General features: G+C 42.2%; 1 protein-coding gene across 1 annotated transcript; it reads right to left on the minus strand.

The window, feature by feature from the left end:
• Window positions 1–1,384: 1,384 nt before the first annotated feature.
• Window positions 1,385–22,204, minus strand: LOC311103151 (prostaglandin E2 receptor EP2 subtype-like; the record flags this gene model as incomplete). Its single annotated transcript, XM_084144701.1, has 2 exons — window positions 1,385–1,678; window positions 21,389–22,204. The coding sequence occupies 2 exons, from the start codon at window positions 22,202–22,204 to the stop codon at window positions 1,385–1,387; spliced, it is 1,110 nt and encodes a 369-aa protein (XP_084000827.1).
• Between the last annotated feature and the right edge of the window lie 890 nt (window positions 22,205–23,094).

Below are 23,094 nucleotides of genomic sequence, written 5' to 3' on the forward strand. Positions count from 1 at the left end.
AGCTTTTTAAAGGGGTGGTTAAGGGTCTAACTTTGTTAACACACACATCTGGATGTCATCCCCGACGTGGACCTATGACAGGAGGTGGGGCTCCAGAAAGGGTTTGACGGATAAAGGCTGACGAATGGATGAGTCAGGCGCATATTTACAGAAGTGTTAACACACGCACACATTAATACACATGCCTGTCACAGTCTCAATCAGGATCGTCTGCAGTACTGATTAATGCGAATACATGAACAATAGGTATAATTGGTACATGACAATTACAGGTAGGATTCCTTGTAAACATCATGTATTTTCGGTGCCATCTCTTTGACACTGACACACACACACAAACGTACACACGGGAACGACAGATTTAAAACTGCACACTGATCATCATAAGCACCTTGTCATCAGGTGCAATAATACATCATTGAGATCTGAGCACACATCATAATAAATACTCAGGCTGTCATTTCAACACAAAGGAACCTCATAAGAGTACACAGGACTTACTCCTTTATCTTCTCACGATTCTAGCATAACATCACCACATACAATTTTCCATGCTACCCAACTTCAAATAACCAACATCTGGTTCGAAGTTCTTGTGCCGCTCCACCACCTGACAAAAGGAGAAAAAAAATCAGTGTGTCAAAAAGGAATGTCATGCTTGAGCTCTTGCCCTTTGGCTTTTCGAGGTGAGCGCCCAGTCGGATGAAAGAGAAAAGGTCAACGGGTCATAGCTGCAGGGAGCAGGGATAGTGTGTGTGTGAATCCAGCTTGCATCACATGGATGAAGTCTCTGAATGTCCTGATCATGATGCGCAATTCCCAAAACCACAAGGATGCCATATGACAGTGGAAGGAACATCTCAATACAAAGAATTCATGGAAACTTCCCTTGGAGGTCCAGGGTGTGCTAAAAGGGCATGGTGCCAACAACGCATGCCTCTGGAACATGATCAACTCATATAGAATAAACAGTCCTTATCCGATTTAGTCCCTTGAGTGTTGTGAATCCTATGTTGCTGTCCTTCTAGTGGCGTCTGGTCTGGGAGTCCATGCTGTAAAAACAAATAACGTGTGGTGCTTTTAAGAACGTGACCCGTGTTGCAACCCCACTCTCCTTGGAGTTCGAGTCCAACTGTCCATCAAACGTCTGTTGCTGGCCTCCGGAGGCTTCCAATTTGAGCCTCTCAGAGCTTGTTCCAAAACAAGAACGTAGCAGCAGCCTACGTTCGCAGGAATGTGAAGGTTGCTGCTCCGCTTTTCCAGCTGTTGCCCCTAAGTAGCTCAACACCCCCCCCGGGACATGTGGGCAGTAGCTCTATTCTGAGTGGCTACTCCCTTCGGAGGCAATATACAAGGCCCCATTCAGGTCCAATACATCAGAGGTTCAAACCATCTGCGTGGACACGGGGAGCTGGGTGAACTCAGAGGAGGCACTGGGATGGCACAGCTCCAGCTGGGCGTGCGTGTCCTTCCCCAGGGAGGACTTGAAGAAGGACTCCCTGGGGCGCAGGAGGGGAACCTTGCACAACGCTCCCCAGAAGTAGCGCAGCACCGACGGGCTGAGGAAGATGAACACCCAGGGGTCCACGATGGAGTTGGTGGAGAGAAAGAGGAGGGCGATGAGGTCCATGTTGTGGCTCTCTTTCCGCTGGCCCACAGAGTTTATGTAGACACGGATCTAAGAGACAAGAGAGAAGAGAAGACACTGAATAGCGAGTCCTAACGTCTCACCACGGGATCCCACCACTGCCACCAACTGTCTAAGTGTGGTATCCATGCCTGAGGCTTGTCTAGCGGGTAACGCCAACACCTGCAGCACATACTGTACCCCCCCCCCCCCCAGCGTGGGTACGAATCCCAGCCCCACTACTATTCTACATTCCCACACTCTGGCTCCCCACTCATTTCATCCTATCCCTATCTGAATAAAATGAAATAACCCCAAAATAATACTTTAAAAAAGGGTGGGATCCCACCTCTGTCACCAACTGTCTAAGCACTGGATCACAACGCTGTCACCATCAATCACTGGCAAGGCTTAACAGAGCAGATTCTTTAAGCTTTCGCAAACATCCTGTAGATCTCATTCTCCCAAAAGTCAAACAGACCAGAATGTACTCCTTGCAAGTACCTAACCAGCCAAACCACATTCCTTGTATCCTCATTGTATGTTTTGAAACCCTCAAACACAGGATCGGCAATGGTTGAAGTTGGCAAGGGCCAGCAGATAAAATGCATTTTAGGAGATCAATGTCAGATTATCGGAAACAGATTGTCTTTGGTGAAACAAAAAACATTAGAAGATGAAGCTAATTATGGAGTTACGCTCTCAAATAAAGAAAAAGGAAGGCTGTAAAGTAACAAATAAATATAGAAACACATTTTGGCAGGACCTCAGTGGATAGCAGCATGGGAACCTTGGTTGTGCCCTCTCGAACACCACCCTTCGCAAGCTCATAAAAAGTGATTCAATACAACACACTACTGGGCCCATGAAGGGCCATAACAATGATTGACTGTGGGTGAGAAAATGTACCAACACAACCATGCACTGAATGTTCGTAACCCTTCACACGAGAGAGAGTACTGTATTTAGATTATTTAAGACTGCCTTTCACTTGAGAATTTGTTTATTATCTAACATAGCCTCACATTTGAGTACATTAACTGGACCAAAGATGGAAATATGCAATCCTACCTATGGAGAATATTAAAATATAATTATATGGATCTTTACTGTAACTGTAGCCTAAGTTATAGATTCATAATTCTACTTGAAAGCAAGTATAAGAATAATGATGATCAACGCTTCTTTGAAAATATACCTTAAATACTGAACAAAAATATAAACGCAACATGCAACAATTTCAGTGATTTTACTGAGTTACAGTTCATATAAGGAAATCAGTCAATTTAAATAAATAAATTAGGCCCTAATCTATGGATTTCATATGACTGGGCAGGAGCGCAGCCATGGGTGGACCTGGGAGGGCATAGGCCCACCCACTTCGGACCAGTCCCACCCACTGGGGAGCCAGGCCCAGCCAATCAGAATGAATCTTTCCCCACAAAAGGGCTTTATTACAGACAGAAATACTCCTCAGTTTCATCAGCTGTCTGGGTGGCTAGTCTCAGACGAAGCCGGATGTGGAGGTCCTGGGCTGGCGTGGTTACACGTGGTCTGCGGTTGTGAGGCTGGTTGGACAAACTTCCAAATTCTCTAAAACAAATCGGCTTATGGTAGAGAAATTAACATTACATTCTCTGGCAGCAGCTCTGGTGGCTATTCCTGCAGTCAGCATGCCAATTGCATGCTCCATCAAAACATGGGACATCTGTGGCATTGTGTTGTGCGCACATTTTAGAGTGGCCTTTTATTGTCCCCAACACAAGGTGCACCTGTGTAATGATAATGCTGTTTAATCAGCTTCTTGATATGCCACGCCTGTCAGGTGGATGGATTATCTTGGCAAAGGAGAAATGCTCCCTAACAGGGATGTAAATACATTTCTGCACAACATTTTAGAGAAATAAGCTTTATGTGCATATGGAACATTTCTGGGATCTTTTATTTCAGCTCATGAAACATGGGACCAACACTTTACATGTTGTGTTTATATTTTTGTTCAGTATATAATAATATATATATCAAGCCTATAAGAAATACAAGACTCTATTATTATGGTGGGAGATTATAATATGTTTTTAAATACCTCAAGGAAATCACACCACAAACTATCACCCTTATGCACTTAAGGAAATCACAAATATCATGATTATATTGGAACTAGTGGATATATGGAGGCTTAAATATCCTGACCTAGTGAGATATACATGGTGGCGGCTCAATCAAGCTAGTCGTCTTGATTACTTTCTTATGCCATTCTCGCTGGCACCAAAAGTAAAAAAAATAAAAGTGTTGATAGGGGACAGACACCATCAAATAATTGGCATATACAGTGCATTCGGAAAGTATTCAGACCCCTTCACTTTAATATTTTGTTACGTTACAGCCTTATTCTAAAATGGATTAATATATTTTTCTCCTCATCAATCTACACACAAAACCCCATATTGATAAAGCGAAAACAGGTTTAGACATTTTTGCTAATAAAAAAAATCTACAGAAATACCTTATTTACATACGACTTCAGACTCTCTATGAGACTCAAAATTGAGCTCAGATGCATCCTGTTTCCATTGATCATCCTTGATGTTTCTACAACGTGTGGTAAATTCAATTGATTGGACAAGATTTGGAAAGGCACAACCGTCTATATAAAGTCCCGCAGTTGGCAGTGCATGTCAGAGCAAAAACCAAGCCTTGAGGTCGAAGGAATTGTCCGTAGTGCTCCGAGACGAGATTGTGTCGAGGCACAGATCTGGGGAAGGGTACCAAAAATCGTCTGCAGCATTGAAGGTCCCCAAGAACACAGTGGCCTCCCATCATTCTTAAATGGAAGAAGTTTCGAACCACCAAGACTTTTCCTAGAGCTGGCCACCCGGCCAAACTGAGCAATTGGGGGAGAAGGGCAATGGTCAGGGAGGTGACCAAGAACCCGATGGTCACTCTGACAGAGCTCCAGAGTTCCTCTGTTGAGATGGTTGTCCTTCTGGAAGGTTCTCCCATCTCTGCAGCACTCCACCAATCAGGCCTTTATGGTAGAGTGGCCAGACGGAAGTTACTCGTCAGTAAAAGGCACAGCAGCCCACTTGGAGTTTGCCAAAAGGCACCTAAAGGACTCTCAGACCATGAGAAACAAGATTCTCTGGTCTGATGAAACCAAGATTGAACTCTTTGTCCTGAAAGCCAAGCATCACGTATGGAGGAAACCAGGCACTGCTCATCACCTGGCCAATAACATCCCTACGGTGAAGCATGATTGTGGCAGCATCAAACTGTGGGGATGTTTTTCAGTGGCAGGGACTGGGAGACTAGTTAGGATCGACGGAAAGATGAATGGAGCGAAGTACAGAGAGATCCATTGATGAAGTCCTGAGTGCTCTGGAGCAGGTTCTCAGACTTGGGCGAAGGTTCATCTTCCAACAGGACAATGACCCTAAGCACACAGCCAAGACAACACAAGAGCGGCTTCGGGACAAGTCTCTGAATGTCCTTGAGTGGCCCAGCCAGAGCCCGGACTTGAACCCGATTGAACATCTCTGGAGAGACCTGGAAATAGCTGTGCAGCGACGCTCCCCATCCAACCTGACAGCACTTGAGAGGATCTGCATAGAAGAATGGGAGAAACTCCCTAAATACAGGTGTGCCTAGCCCAGAATGTAAAATGTATTGTTGGATATTATTCATCCTAATTAGACAGGTTTCAAGGACAATGACCCTAAGCACACAGCCAAGACAACACAAGAGCGGCTTCGGGACAAGTCTCTGAATGTCCTTGAGTGGCCCAGCCAGAGCCCGGACTTGAACCCGATCGAACATCTCTGGAGAGACCTGGAAATAGCTGTGCAGCGACGCTCCCCATCCAACCTGACAGCACTTGAGAGGATATGCATAGAAGAATGGGAGAAACTCCCTAAATACAGGTGTGCCTAGCCCAGAATTTAAAAGGTATTGTTGGATATTATTCATCCTAATTAGAAAGGTATTTTACATGGACGATGCGTTAGAGATAATATAAAGACAAGACAAGTACTGGAAACAGTTTTTTACTTTATTTTTAAAGGTGCCCAGAGAAGACGTTGTTTTTATGGGCAGAGGCAACACATTCCACTCTGAGGCTCCAGTATACAAGAAAGTAGCTTTCCCAGCATTACTCTTGAACCTGTATAAGAACACATTAGCAACACCTGATTTGGTGCTGTGGTTGTGTGCGTCGCTAACATGGGGAAAGTAATCTAATAATGTTCGATATCTGGGCGCAGAACCATAAATACTCCTGTAAACCAAACTCAGTCTAATCTGGGACACTATAGCCTCAACAGGCAGCCATTTGAAATCCTGAAAGCAGCTCCTGCCTATGTGAGTCCGTGGACTCACCTTCAATACTGCCCTGATCAGCTTAATTAGCTATCTGGAGCTTCCCTTTCAGAAGCTTAGATAAACCCCCAAACCAAGAAGTACTAGCGTAGTCAAAATGGCATTGAATGAGGGCAGTGGCTAGCACTCTCATGGAGTCCTTATCAAGCAGCTTGGACTTTCTAGCCAAAAACTTAGTCCTGGCATTAACCTTCCCTAGCACTTTAGCGGCCATGCTCACACCTCCCAAGCTTCCGTCAAGATCTTGCTACCATGGAAAGGAAAATACCTGTCTATTTGTGGAAAAATCACCCTGATTAAACGCTTTAGTCATATCCCAGTTTACCTATTTGCTTACGGCCTTGCCTACACCTAGTGACTTTTTTAAATTTATTGTATGAGCAAAAAATACAGCAAACTAGACAAAATTAAACAGACCTATTTATATAACGAATATGAATTCGGAAGGCAAAAATGATTAAATATTAAAGCATTAGACCTCTCACTAAAGTCTTCAGTCATACAAAAGTTATACTTAAACCCGAACTGGTTTTCTAGAAGATTAGTAAACAAGTCTCACACCATATGCAAGAATGGCACTTTCCCTTTAATCAGATTACAATCTCTCACTTTCGGTTATTTGAAAATGAAATCTCCAAAATATCGCTATTAAAAAAAGCCATAGAAAGTTGGTTGCAATTTCAGTTTAATCCACCAGAAAAAAACTGAACAAATATTACAACAAATATTATGGATAAACTCAAATATACTAATTGATAAAAAAAACAGTATAATCTTTGTAAATGATATCATAAATAGGACTTGTAGTGTTGTCACACATGCAGCTAACAAAAATATATGGAAATGTCTGCTCTACTCAAAATTACAACCAACTAATTGCAGCATTACTGCAAAAATGGAAGCGGCAAGTGGAAGGGGGAGAAAGTAAGGAACTTGTCTGTCGGCCCTGCATTAAAGACCAAAATTGGTTAAAGAAAATTGACAAAAATAAAATAAAGTATACCAGTTTAATTTAAGGACCAAAAAATGGACAGCTGTGCCATGTAGATTGCAAAATAGTTGGGAAGAGATTTTATGTACCGATTCCATGGTACATGGTTTATGAACCGATACACAAAACGACACTTGATTCAAAACTTAGTTTTTCCTATTTAAATTATACAAAATTCTTGCTATATATATATATATATATATATATATATATATATATATATATATATATATATATATATATATATAGGGGATACAACCATCCCAGCTCTGCAGATTTTGCTACGAAGTGACAGAATCATTAGATCATTTGTTTTGGTACTGTCCATATGTAGCTTGTTTTTGGTCGCAAGTTCAGGAATGGCTGAAGAATTGCAACATTTACCTGGAGCTAACTCTGCAAATAGCACTGCTGGGTGACTTAAAAAGTCATAGTCAATCGATCAATAATATAATAATACTCTTAGCAAAAATGTTTCTTTAATTTCCAATCTGTAGAAACTATGAGAATAGAAAGGTTCAGAACTGATCAGTCTTTTACTTTCAGTTTTGTACACCAGCTTCAGACAGCTGAAATAACAATGGTACAAATTTCCACCAGTCTGTCTGTCACTAGATACCTTAGAACAGATGCTATTTTCTGAAATAAAGTCAAATGCCATCAATATCCCTCTCAAGCAATTCAACAATAATGATGGGTAAATGTGACCATCTCACAGGTTATTACTCTCGGTATTAGTGAGACATTCCTCGACCGGGCTCACACACAAAACACACAGCCCCTGCTCTATGCGACTAAGCTATGTGTACTGTTTGGGTTTCCCAGTGAAAGTACTCTAGACACTTTCGGGCCAATTTCCTGAAACAACCATAATTACTCCAATATCCTGTGGGTGGAACTAGCAGTGTGAACAACCTTGAGTAGAGTGAAAAACATGTTTGTGTCTGCACTGTGTACAGGACCTTATTGTACTTTGTGAATACCTGGGGCCAAGCTAATGAGCTGAACTCATACATATGAATTATTGACACTGCTAAGTGTGAGAGGGTTGATTAGAGCTCTAAATGCATTCTTATATCAGTATGCATTAGGCAAATGTAGTAAGCGTTATAAGTACCTCCAGATGTTGATTCTCTACTACTCTTTCTCAATATTCTTTCCTTGTGTCCTTTCTCTATGGCTCTTCAGAACGTATTGGAGAAGACCATCCATGGTTCCTCCTTTCGGACTTTCTCCTCCAATGCGTTTTTGAGAAGGAAGCGTTGAGATAGGACTTGAGGGATCGAGCAAAAGACAAATGAAGAAAAAGCGTCATTTTGGTATTCCCCCCAACCGAGGTGCCATTTTGTTTGCCAAGAGTCAGGGGGTTAGGGAACAGCACCTTATCCCCAGGGTTTAATCTACTAAATAAAAAATGTCCACTAATTATGTTATGTCTGAACCCTATGCACCCTGGAACTTTGAGAAAACTCTGGCTGGATTGTTTGATGCGGATGCTTGTTGTTTAGTTAGAGAACACTCTGGGTGGATGTTGATGAGACATGCAGATAGCGGTTTTCTCAGTAGGTGTCTAATCGCAACAGTGAAACAATGTTTAATTATTCATCATATCATCTGTGACTAAGAGCACAGAGGCAGGATGCGGTTTCATCTACAGCAGGCCGACCTAGAGTATAGGCTCGAATCCCACAGGGGGGTCTGAATGTGTCTGCATTACCTTAGATAGAGTCTAGTACTCTATACTGCCTATAGGACTACCTCTGCAAGATAAGAAAAGATTAACCAAGACATGGGAAATACGTTTAAAAGTATAGGATCCTCATTTATCACCTTTTAAAGAGTCCGTTTTCGAACGCAACAGAATGTTTGAAATTGAACTAATTATGTTGTTATTGATAACCTATACAAGTTATGTGGTTAACAACCAGACTTTTAAAAGTATGTGGGGTCCTGTGTTTGGCATGATAAGCAAGTCCGATGTTCCGCTTTCACGATTGATTTACAAATGGCGTCATGGGACATCCATGCGTTTGTGCCTAGGGCTGTTGTTGATTTTCTCCATAGGGGCAGGCACCTTGTCAATTTAGCAGTAGAGCATTCTTTGGTAACAAGCACATTTTTCATGCCATCTACCTATTGGTGACCTTTAAAAATCAATCAATGCATCTCATCCATCATATTGAGCGGGGATGGTTGAGAGGGAAACTGAATTGGTCCCACTGTTGGGGCCCTGGACCACCACTGTGCGACCCTTATGAAGCCTAGAACGAGACCAATGTCCTGTGATGGGATCTCTATAGGTTGTGAGAGAGCTGACTGACAGAATGCCTTATGATACAGTTATAATGCATTGACTTTTCGTAATGTATGACCCCTTATAGCCTTATAACGAGACATCATAAATGTCAATGCACAGTAAAATGAGTATACCTGTCAAAGTTAAATTACCAAAGTTGACTTTTTTACTAAACTGTTTTGGTTTTGTGGGGGACTTTTTCTGTGTGAAATGTCACTGGTTGGTTGGAATTTGGTTTCCTGCCTACATGACGGATATGGTGATCTATAAGTAGGTACCACTCTGTTTCCTATTGTTGTCTACTTCCTTCCCCTTCTGAGTGTCTTTCATCAAATATACGAATAATAACACAAACTCCATGTAGTAAGTGTTGAAGTACATCCATTTGTGTAATGTGTTTATATCATAGCATAACTGGCACACTATCCTCAGGGAACGCTAGTCTAATCTGACATAAATCAAGAGGCAGGAGGATTCAATCTCCACTTTATTGTCTAATGACCATGTAACTCCATAAATGGTGATATTTACATTTACGTCATTTAGCAGATGGGACACTAGGATTTCTGTGTCTTTACAGCACTGAATCTGCTAATCACAACAAATCACAGCTGACAGAGACAAGTGGCCACCCCTGACATACCATTCCACACAGATTCACAAAATCTCATCTAATGTAAATGTACATTGATCCTCAGAATATGCCATGAACAGGGTATTGAGGCAATTCCTCAATCAATGACAGGAGGATTTGTAGGAGTTCAGGAGAAATATAGCTCCAACATATGGACACGATTTGACATGCTAGTTGTGGTTAACCTTTCATGCTTTATTTAAGAGGTGGCAAAATGCGTAGAGATATAAGACATATGTGAATGTCTATTGAAATGCAATGCCCTCTTTATTGCATGTACTGAATAAGAACATGTGCTATTCATTTTTCGTCTTTCTTTTTCTGAGAAACACTGTTGATCCATGCACATTTTTATGCTGAATGTATTACACTGAAAAAAGTCCTCAATGTATATATGTTTTTGGATTCGTTTTATTAAAAATTATACTTTAGTGGTTTCAACCTTTTTCTTGTATTTTAGGTTGAGCGAATCCACATTTACATTCCCCTCATTCTAATATTTCTGTTTAATCGGAAGCATAGAAATGGGTTTTTCTCCTTACATGCTTAAAATATGAACTGAGGTCTACGCTCCAGTCCAGTTGGTTGTGGTAATGCACCATAAAGTTGGTTTTCAACCGCCATATAAAGTCCAAAGAAGAGGAAGAAGCCTGAAGGAGGAGAGATTACTAGAAAACAAACTTTTACCGTTTTATCTGTGGATTAATTAGTAGAGGACCTTGTGCATTTCAGGTAAAATAACAACCCAATGTTTATATCCCAGGACAAATTAGCTAGCAACAGCAAGCTCGCTAGCTAAACTGCCATAAATGTTTAATGCTTTCGACCTGTCCCCAAATTAATATAACTTGGTTCAGAGTTTATTTCAACCTGTGTGTCCTGATCGCGTCTGGTGTGGGGGGGGAAATTGCTGTTGGTGGTGGTGTGTTTTGGATCATTGTCTTGCTGCATGACCCAGCTGCGCTTCAGCTTACAGACGGATGGTCTGAGATTCTCCTGTAGAATTCTCTGATACAGAGCAGAATTCATGGTTCCTTCTATTAAGGCAAGTCGTCCAGGTCCTGAGGCAGCAAAGCATCCCCAAACCATCACACCACCACCATACTTGACCTTTGGTATGATGTTCTTACTGTAGAATGCAGTGTTTGGTTTTCGCCAGGCATAAATGGGACCCATCTCGTCCAAAAAGTTGACTCAAGTTTGCCAAAAAGCACCTGGATGATCATCAAGACTCTTGGAAGAACGTTCTATGGACAGATGATTCAAAAGTATAACTTTTTGGATGACATGGTTCCAGTAATGCCTGGCGAAAACCAAACTCTGCATTCCACAGTAAGAACATCATCCCAAAGGTCAAGCATGGTGGTGGTGGTGTGATGGTTTGGGGATGCTTTGCTGCCTCAGGACCTGGACGACTTGCCTTAATAGAAGGAACCATGAATTCTGCTCTGTATCAGAGAATTCTACAGAAGAATGTCAGACTATCCGTCTGTGAGCTGAAGCTGAAGCGCAGCTGGGTCATGCAGCAAGACAATGATCCAAAACACACAATCAAGTCTACATGAAAATTGCCAAAAAGCAACAAATTGGAAGTTTTGGAATGGCCAGACCTAATCCCAATTGAGATGTTGTGGCAGGACTTGAAACGAAAGGTTCATGCTTGAAACCCCACACGTCACTGAGTTAAAGCAGTTCTGCATGGAAGAGTGGGCCAAAATTCCTCCACAGCGACGTGAGAGACTGATCAACAACTACAGGAAGCATTTGGTTGGAGTCATTGCAGCTAAAGGTGGCACAACCAGTTATTGAGTGTAAAGGGGGAAATTACTTTTTCCACACAGGAGAATTGGGTGTTGCATAACTTTGTTTATGAAATAAATATGTAATTGTTGTGTTATTTGTTCACTTATGTTCCATTTATCTAATATTAGGTTTTGGTTGAAGATCTGATAACATTCAGTATCACAAATATGCCAAATTAGAAAAAATTAGAAAGGGGGCAAATACTTTTTCATAGCACTTGACGACTTTGAAATTTGCAATACTCTCGGTGCGTCTAGAAAGAAAAATCTGTGGCGTTTATTGGATATTGGGTAATTTGCAGCCAGGTTGTCAGTCCACTTTGTCGTCTATATATTTGGCTGCTTTAATCAAAAGTAATGATGTGAAGTGCTATGGTTATGAAAACATTTTAGCACCTCTGATTAGTGATCTTGTGCATTTAGAACAGAATAGGGTCTTTATCTCGAAGTTGGGCAGAACAGTGAAAGGCACAGTTCAGTGTGTTGTCGCAGACAACCTTGGTGCACATGGTATTGCAGGATTTGTTGACAATTTCACAGGGGCGTACACCTGTAGATTTTGCACTGCAGAGAAGTTAGAATATCAGACAAAAGAAGTTAGAAGTGGAGCTTTCTGTCTAAGAACATTCATGCAGGTCATCTGAAGGTGCTTGAGGAAAAGCAACTGTCCAACTATTATGGTGTGAAAAAAAAAAACGGTTTTGTCAAAGCACCTCTCCTATTTTGATGTGACCACTGGTTTTCCTCCAGATATTGTTCATGATCTCTTTGAAGGCATTGTCCCTTTTGAGTTTGCACTGTACCTCAATGTATGCATCACAAAAAAGTACTTCACTTTATCCACTTTGAACGAGGCAATAACTTTTCCTTTTAAGTGGACTGACAAAATTCAATCGGCCTCATCCTGTGCCACTTACTTTTGGATCAAGAAAAACTGTTGGAGGAAATGCCCATGAGAACTGGAGTCTGCTGAGCATTCCCTTTGAGGAACCAGCTTGGCAAATCTTAACAGACCTAAAGGACATAGTGGACCTTGTAGTTACACCTATTCATACTGAGGAATCCATTGCATATCTTGACTTTAAAATCTCAGTACACAGAATGAGATTTAAAGTGGTTTTCCCTGACTCTGACCTTAAGCCTAAACACCATTTCTTAGAACATTATCCACAATTGATACGCCAGTTTGGACCACTAGTTGGACTATGGACAATGCGTTTTGAAGCCAAACATAGCTTTTTTAAGAAAGTTGTAAGACACATCAGCTGCTTCAGAAATGTGCTCCTTTCAGTCTCAGAGAGACATCAGTATCAGAAGGCATATTATTTGCACACATGTAGCCTTCCCAAACCTTTGTTGGAAGTGACACATTTTTCAACTATTCACATTGATGTTCTAAAAGAGGAAATCTCAAATGCTCTGAGACAGAACTACTCAAATGTGGACATAGTATGCCTAGCTAAAATTGTGACACACAATGGAGTTAACTACAGGGATGGCATGATCTTGGCACATGGCTCACTCGGGGGACTGCCAGAGTTGAGTGAAATCATTAACATGATAATATTGCAGGAGAAGTTGATCTTCATTGTCAGGAGGCTTTGTGGGTGGTATATTGAACACTCTAGACCATATGACCTTAAAATGTCGCCCAATAAGGAAGTGGAACTTGTAGAGCCACAAGAACTCCAAGATGCATACCCACTACTAGACTACAGAATAAGAGGGATGCGTCTCGTCACAGTGAAAAGGATAGACTGGTGAATGTAATAGTAGTTCATTATATTCAATTGAGCCCTACATTTTATTGACTTTAAAGCAAATTGATAGATGTATCAAACTAAGTAAAATAATGTGTCCTTGCTCTCCTTTTCAGATCAACATGGCTGGAACCAAGCCCACAAGATTGAAAGTTGTCTTTGGGGAGAACAACTCTGAAAAACGTACCCTCCAAAATGGTATCCCAGAGTTCTTGGATGACCTGCTCGAAACGATAAAGTGTCTTTGGGTTAAAAGGCAGCATTAGACTGCAAATTATGGACCAAGATTTTGGCAACGAGTTCTTCAATTTGACTTCTACCTCTGAACTCAGGGATTTGGGGACAGTAAAGGCGATTCAGCAGCACACTAACCCAACTTTGACCAGTACCCCTGTTAAGACTGCATGTCACTCAACCTCACATGGCTCTGATGACAGCATTTCCATAGTATCAGATGACACTGATTATGTCATCCTCTGAGTCTGTGTCGTCCCGAACGGAACAGTGGCCAAAGGACTTTCCGATTCCACGCTTCTCATATAAACACTGAGATCCAACTCGAGAGGGAAAATGCTGAATAACAGGTTAGCCAAACAATGCTGACTGTCAGCTCCAAGATGAAGTCCGATATACTGGATAAACTAGCAGAGGAAATCTTCAAATACAAGGCCTACCCAGAAGAATTAGACTTCTGTGCCGTTTCAGAGGCCTTAATCAGTAAGTATCCTTGTTTGAAAGAGCCTGGCTCTGGAAGTTGAAATCTTGCGACTTGTGGCGGCCGGCCGCCCAACAACCTGCCCGCTTGACCCTATCCCCTCCTCTCTTCTCCAGACCATCTCCGGTGACCTTCTCCCTTACCTCACCTCGCTCATCAACTCATCCTTGACCGCTGGCTATGTCCCTTCCGTCTTCAAGAGAGCGAGAGTTGCACCCCTTCTCAAAAAACCAACACTCGATCCCTCCGATGTCAACAACTACAGACCAGTATCCCTTCTTTCTTTTCTCTCCAAAACTCTTGAGCGTGCCATCTTTAGCCAACTCTCTTGCTATCTCTCTCAGAATGACCATCTTGATCCAAACCAGTCAGGTTTCAAGACTGGTCATTCAACTGAGACTGCTCTTCTGTGTCACGGAGGCTCTCCGCACTGCTAAAGCTAACTCTCTCTCCTCTGCTCTTGTCCTTTTAGACCTGTCTGCTGCCTTTGATACTGTGAACCATCAGATCCTCCTCTCCACCCTCTCCGAGTTGGGCATCTCCGGCGTGGCTCACTCTTGGATTGCGTCCTACCTGACCGGTCGCTCCTACCAAGTGGCATGGCGAGAATCTGTCTCCGCACCACGTGCTCGCACCACTGGTGTCCCCCAGGGCTCAGTTCTAGGCCCTCTCCTATTCTCGCTAGTCACTTGGCTCTGTCATATCCTCACATGGCCTCTCCTATCATTGCTACGCAGACGACACACAACTCATCTTCTCCTTTCCCCCTTCTGATAACCAGGTGGCGAATCGCATCTCTGCATGTCTGGCAGACATATCAGTGTGGATGACAGATCACCACCTCAAGCTGAACCTCGGCAAGACGGAGCTGCTCTTCCTCCCGGGGAAGGACTGCCCGTTCCATGATCTCGCCATCACGGTTGACAACTCTGTTGTGTCCTCCTCCCAGAGTGCGAAGAGCCTTGGCGTGACCCTGGACAACACCCTGTCGTTCTCCGCTAACATCAAGGCGGTGACCCGATCCTGTAGGTTCATGCTCTACAACATTCGGAGAGTACTACCCTGCCTTTCACAGGAAGCGGCACAGGTCCTAATCCAGGCACTTGTCACCTCCCGTCTGGATTACTGCAACTCGCTGTTGGCTGGGCTCCCTGCCTGTGCCATTAAACCCCTACAACTCATCCAGAATGCCGCAGCCTTCCCAAGTTCTCTCACGTCACCCCGCTCCTCCGCACACTCCACTGGCTTCCAGTTGAAGCTTGCATCTGCTACAAGACCATGGTGCTTGCCTACGGAGCTGTGAGGGGAACGGCACCTCCGTACCTTCAGGCTCTGACCAGTCCCTACACCCAAACGAGGGCATTGCGTTCATCCACCTCTGGCCTGCTGTTCCCCCTACCTCTGCGGAAGCACAGTTCCCGCTCAGCCCAGTCAAAACTGTTCGCTGCTCTGGCACCCCAATGGTGGAACAAGCTCCCTCACGACGCCAGGACAGCGGAGTCACTCACCACCTTCCGGAGACACTTGAATCCCAACCTCTTTAAGGAATACCTGGGATAGGATAAAGTAATCATTCTTTACCCCACCCCAAAGAAAGAAAAAAAATAAACATATTGTAAAGTGGTTATCCCACTGGCTATAAGGTGAATGCACCAATTTGTAAGTCGCTCTGGATAAGAGCGTCTGCTAAATGACTAAAATGTAAATGTAAAATGAAACAAAGACTGAAGCACAAAATGGGAAACTACAGGACCCAGTTCAAATCACACAGGTGTCCTGAGCTCTCAGTTAACTCAATAAAATCCAAAGCAGCTGAAGATGCTTTCCCTGCTAAAAAGGTGAAGAAGCCAAAACGAGCTGAGGCTAACTTCTACCCATCCTTGCCAATTGGTGAAACTCCCGTAAGCCTTGAAAAAGAGAGACTTGAACTTCTTAAAGAGATTAGAAAAAGGAACAATGAGAGGACAGTCGCGGACAAAATGGCTCAGACCTTTGCTTACAGATGTCAGGCGGTGGTGAACAAGGAACCCAGGATTGTGGACGTCAAGGCCAGATGGCCTGCTCTGTTCCAACAGAAAGAGGTAAAATGAGAGGATGTAGAACAGGGGTGTCAAACGTACGGCCCGCGGGCCGGATCAGGCCCGCAAACGGGTTTAATCCGGCCCGCGAGATGATTTTGAAGTATAAAAATGCGCTGCAATTTTTCAATAAAATAAACTGCTGTTCCAATTACGTCCACTGGATGGCGCAATAGCAATTGTGTTAAGCAAGCAAACTGTTTATACTGGGGCAGAGCAAGTAGGTCAAGCACGTGCAGCCAATGAGCTACTTTGTTTTGCCCGCGATATTTATTACGGCTTCTACTTTTAACATTATGTGCTTTGGCACCTTCATTGCCCCAATATGTCTCTGTCAAAAAAGAGAAAAGTGGACGCAGAGTGCAGAGTGTTCCAAGAAAAATGGTAATCCTATTTAATCACGGAATTGAATGGGAAAGCTGTATGTTTGGTGTGTTCAGAGCATGTTGCAGTGCTGAAAGAATATAACCTTTGTCGCCACTATGTGAGTCTTCATGCCGACAAATATGACAACTTTCAAGGACAGCGGAGATGAGAGAAGGTGAATGAACTGTTGGCGGGTCTGAAGAAACAGCAGTCTGTGTTTACTCACAGCCGAGACATCAGTGACGCTGCAGTGAAAGCTAGCTACCTCATTGCTAATGAAATCGCAGTGGCTTCAAAACCTTTTAGTGAGGGTGAATTTGTAAAAACATGCATGATGAAGGCAGCGGAGATTGTGTGCCCTGAAAAGCGGCAGGCTTTTGCAAATATCAGCCTGACAAGAAACACAGTTGCAGACAGGATTTCCGATCTTTCAGTGGATTTGGACAGCCAGTTGAAGCAAAAAGTAAAGTCATTTATTGCGTTTTCGGTTGCAATTGATGAAAGCACGGACATTACAGATGTTGCACAACTGGCCATTTTTTCATCCGCGGAGTTGATGACACATTGACCGTCACCGAGGAGTTCGTGGAGTTGGTGCCGATGACAGATACAACGACAGCAGCTGATATTTTTACCGCACTCGTCGGCGCGCTGGACAGGGTCGGAGTGGACTGGTCCCGCGCTGTCAGCCTGGCTACAGATGGTGCGCCCTCAATGATCGGGAAAAAAGCAGGCGTTGTGACAAAGTTCAGAGAGAAAGTGCAATCTGCAAATGGAGGACGTGATTTTTTGACTTTTCACTTTATTTTGCACCAGGAGGCTTTGTGTTGCAAGTCATTAAAGATGGATAACGTCATGAAGGTGGTCATCCAAACTGTTAATTTCATCCGATCCAGAAGCCTGAATCACCGTCAGTTTGACAGCCTTCTCAGAGAGAAAGACCACATCTATGGCCTGCCATACCACACTGAGGTAAGATGGTTAAGCCGAGGTGCTGTGCTGAGGCGTTTCTTTGATTTACGAGAAGAAATTGAACAGTTCATGGAAGAAAAGGGCAAACCAGTGTTAGAATTTCATTCCGCAGAATGGATGCCGGACCTTGCATTTATGGTGGATGTTACAGAGCACCTGAATAACTTGAACAAACAGCTGCAAGGGCGCAACAAAGTTGTCACACAGTATTATGACAGCATACGTTCTTTCAAGTTGAAGCTGTCATTGTGGGAGACGCAACTTGCCGGTGGTGATGCAGCTCACTTCCCCTGTCTGAAAAATGTGTGCGCGACCCAACATGTGGCAGACATGAAGCGGTTCAAAGATAAAATAACTGGACTGTTACGGGAGTTTGAGCAACGCTTTCAGATTTATGTTTATATGTTTTTATGTTGATGTGCTATTGTTTTTAATTGATTTTATTTTATTTGTATATTTAACCTATTCTTGACTCTGTGGTTCTTGCACTTGTTTGGGGAACAGGATTTCATTATTTTTATCTACATTTCTGCCTGAGAAATGACACCCTGATATAGTTCTGTGATCTGTGATATACTTCTGTGAATCACTGAGGCATTGTGTGTTTTTTGTCCTCAGAACTTTCAAATAACTTGAGGTGTTTTATGATTAATAGTGATGTTGTGCTTGTACTATTTTGGACACACTGTCCTCAGGCTCCAGCTTTATGTTGTATGTTGATCGTATTAAAACAAAGAAAACAATCTGAAGTTGTTGTTTTTAAGTTATATATACCATGATTTTTCCGGTCCGGCCCACTTGGGAATAGATTTTCCTCCATGTGGCCCCTGAGCTAAAATGAGTTTGACACCCCTGATGTAGAAGCTGGAGTGACTGGTTTTAGGTACAGCTATGATACCTTGGTCACAATTTGGGAAGGTTAAAAGAAGATAGATGATGTAGGTGATATTTGTTGACACGGTGGAGGTTGTTTTAGTGATCCCCTCCCCTGCCCTGCTGTCTTATGTTTCAGATCAATGCTGAGTTTGAGGCTCAAGCCTGTTCCCTTAGAATCAAAGTTCATGGCCCAGTTAGACATGCTTTCAACTCAGCTGATTAGAGTAATCCGAGCCAAAGGAGGAGTAACTCGGGAAAAGACCACTGAAATCATGCAGATTTTGTATCAGGTGCATCTATCACATTTGTGTGTGTTTGTATCTACAAGCGAGCTAAACATGATTCATTAAGAGAGAGAGATGGAGCGGGTGAACTTCAGGTGAGTGGGAATATGAGAATTGATCAAGATTGTGTTTTCCCAGATGGAGGACACTAATATTAGATGAGAAGGACCTGATCAAGGAATACTTGGTACCTAGTTTCTGTCAGCATGTCCTGTACTGATTATATATTTATTTAGATTACAGAAAAAGCTTAGTGAATGGGGTCCTTTCAACATTTTGTCTTTATGTTATGTTGCCTTCTGTAGGACATCCAGGCTGATGAGGCTCAGAGGGAGTTGGAGCAGCTCACCATGGCAGTGTTTGTCATTCGTAAGGAAGGTGAAGGACTACTGCAATCGGCATAGTCATCGAAGGAGTGGAGGTGGTGCATGAACTGAGTTCAGTCGCATCTGTTTGTGCCTTCCTTTTGGGTTTCATGTATGTACTCAACTTGGTTTATCCAAATCATGCCGTTTCACTTTTGAAGTCTTACAGAAAGTCCCAATGCAGCTTGATCGACACAAGATGTCTCCAAAAGTGCAGAATCTGTTGCAAACTGCACGGCTCACAGTAAATCAACACCAAGGTGTTGATAGTGTTTCTCTTATGGTTTATTTTGTTTACAGATTTTACACTCAACTTGATTTTGGGTACAGATTTGAATTCATTTGAGTGTGTGCAAGGACGTTCCAGGTAGCTCCTAACATAAACACACCATTTAAAGTTCAAATATACCTCTAAATAGTTTGGTTTATTCATACAGGTTGCCAGAAAAACCACTTTGATTTTATACTATGGGGAAAAAGTTGTTTACATAAGGAGTTGTCTTTGAGCTTTCACTTACAGGCCAAGTTCATCAAAACATTTTCCAAAGTGCAGAGTATTTGTTGCAAACTGCAAAGCTCACAATAACCAAGACTATGATGTTATTGCTCGGGCCCTAAAAGTGTATGTTTTTACTATTTGATTTTGGTTACAGATTTGAGCTCTTAAATAAAGCAACCATCATGGACCCTAACAGCTGAACATTAAGTGGAATGGAGCATTTTCTTGCTGTGCTGTTGGTTAGAGAAGACTTCATATCGTCGCTGTCGGGTGAAAGTATTATTAGAATGTTTTTTCTATGTTAATGAATGGTCAAATTCTAATTAGGTTGTATTTTAGATAAGTGTCTTTGCTCCTAGATCTGAAATGTTACGAGGTTCAAAAAGGGTTGTCCTGCCTTTCAATTTATATGTCAAAAAAATATATCTTCATATTTGGAGTTTCATCCGACAGCAACGATATGCTCTGTCTTGGAAAATATTGTTAAATGTACAACAGCACTCTACTTACATGTGTATGGTAGCTTCTACAGTTTTATTGAAGTCAAATACCGTACCTGGAAACAATTCTGTTTATTAATGCAGGTTGCAAATGCATTTATTTTAAAATGAATTCTGTGGCAAATATTGAACGTTTAATAAGAGGAAGTGTTACATTTGTTTACATAATGTATATGTATTTGTACTGTGTTCAAAAGCACTTTATTGGTCTAATAAATGTGAGACTTAGAATTTCTTCCATGTTTTGAGTCATACTTAGGTGTGTGTAAACCAACCTAATATTTTGTTTAGCAGGAAATTGGTTCTATTACATGTTACCAATTGAAGGAAATAGTTGGGTTCCTCCAATCCAGAGATTTGCTTTCATCCAAGTTGATTTTTTTGGTTGGAATTTAATAGTATTTTAGTTTTTGGTAAAGTAAATAATCACTTTTTTTTTATATGCAAATGTAAGTTGAGTTACAGAATAATTAGGTTGCACTGAGGTAAATTATTGACTTCATTGTAATCAAATGATACAAGTGGCATTGACCTAATAATTTACTTCAATCCAAAGTATATATTTGTCTTGAAAAAACTAAACTTATTTGCGTGTTACCACTTGAAGTAACTCATTAAAGTTTATCCAATGAGTCACTTTTTTCAGTGTATACAGGCATCCTAATATAATAACTGTTTGGATGTTAGATATGCCTTTTACTTTCAGTAGACTATATGGCAAGGTATAATGCATTGTGATGCAGTTAATGCATTGTACGACTTGTTATTAGCTTGTCTAACTATTATCATGTCATAACGATCCTGATTAAATAACAGTAATTTTGAGTACGTTAAAGATGTCATAGAGAGACAGCCTACCATATTGGTATTTGGTATTTTATTAGGATCCCCATTAGCTGTTGCAAAATCAGCAGCTACTCTTCCTGGGGTCCACACAAAACATGACATAATAGAGAACATTAATAGACAAGAACAGCTCAAGGACAGAAGAACATTTTTTAAAAATGTTAAAGGCACACGTAACTTTATCAATACATACACACAAACTATCTAGGTAGCCTACCACTCTTATAACAATTAATATAGCATTAGAGCTGTCTGCAGACCAAGTAAAATGTTATTACCTATCAAGTGAGAAATCAAATATAGCTCGACTCGATTGCGCAAAATATCTGTCAGACAATCAAAGGGGACACTTGGGAGGCAAACAGTACAACTTTTATAACTTTATAATAGTTTTAAAACTTACCACCAGAGGAAGGGAGCAAATCATGAATATCACCGTCATGAACACCAGTACGATGAGATGCTCGACCTCTTCGGACATGGAGAGGACTCTCCGGTCCTTCTTACTCCGAGTTGTCACGGATCCCCCATTTAGTTTGCGCCTCCGGTACATCAAAACCAGGTGATAAACGACAAAGGCGTTGCAGGCCGCTACAGAAAGGACTAAAATGAGCATAACAGTTGCGTACAGTACTGGGTAAACACGGTCTTCAGGCATTAACGGATTCATGTCAATGAAGCACCACGTTCCCGGGCAATACTGCACGTAGTCCCCGAAACCCAAGAAGGGCATAATGCAAAACACCGCGCAAACTAAATAGATGAAAGGAATGGTGATATATCCACAACGTTTAGTGATGTGCCGCCCGTAGAAGTAGGGATAGCCAATTGAGAGGCATCGCTCGAGCGCCATGGCGAAGAGGAGAAATAAAGTGGCCAAGCTGAAAAAAGTCATACAGAATCCAAAATACTCACACATTGCAGGCGGTTTAGTGCTAATCATAGCAATAATGGTGGTGTTGAAGGAATAGGCTGCCAGGACGAAAGGGCTGACCAGACAGGTGCCCATCAAGTCTGTGACGACCAGCGTGGTGACCAGAACGTGAAAAAGCGACAGTCGCTGACGGCTCTGGTCCTTCCTGCGGCGGATCTCCAGAAGGATCAAAGCCGCCAAGTTCCCTATCACTCCCGCGGAGAACATGATCGCGCTAATGCGCGGGTTCCCCTTGTCAATGTGCAGCTTGCTGTGGCATGGGTCATTCTCTGTGTAATTTGCCATAAGAAGAGTTTTGCCTCCGTCAAATACTTCAGTCCTGCTCTATCTGGGTGATATTCGAAAAATATATTTGCTGTTCCTCAGAATAATATTTAAGTGCTTTAGTTTCAGCACTTTAAAAATAAAAAGGCGCAAAGTGTAGTAGAGACCCACTTCCGTTCCTCTAAAAGTTTGTGTCCTTGGGTTGCGGTGTCTGGGAGCTTGTGATGAGAGAGGACTGCATTTATTGTGATGGCGCAGCAAGCATATTCTCTCCACCTTTTCTTCACACGAATTACAAATCACCAGCGAAGTCTAGTGAGCTAAGGGTTCCTCTCTCCGAATGAGCTGTCTGAGTGGTGATTCAGTGAAGTTTGGTGATGCAGTGAAGTTACCAACATGTCGACACACCCTCTTCTCAAATACCATGGTGGAAGTATTGGGAGACTCAAGTACAGATTTCCAGAGAGGACATCTGAATAAAACAATTATTCCCTCATTATGTCGAGATCACTACTTATTTATCTCATGATCACTACATAATAAAAGCTGTTTTGTCGAGATCATAAGATTGTGTGTTTTTTTTATTGGGCACAGGGGAGGGTAGTGCGTTTTTTCCCTGGTTTACATTCGCTCTTTTGCAGGTTTTACTATATAATTTATTCCATCCAAGCCACAATTCCTCATCTGCTTGCATGGGCCTCTCCTATATCAAGGTGTTTTGGTACTTCCCTAATGCACTAAGCTTTTACATGTGCTAACTTTTACTATACCACAGGTCAGTATAGTCTACCAGTCTAACATGCCCTATATCCACCCTTCATAGTGATAATAGTGGTAGGTGGATCCTTTGTCCAGATCTGCAATAGGCTAACTAGCAATCATACCACACATAAAAGCATTCAAAGCTGTAT

The sequence above is a fragment of the Coregonus lavaretus genome (genome assembly GCF_964263955.1).
Source record: "Coregonus lavaretus genome assembly, chromosome: 27".
NCBI lineage: Eukaryota > Metazoa > Chordata > Actinopteri > Salmoniformes > Salmonidae > Coregonus > Coregonus lavaretus.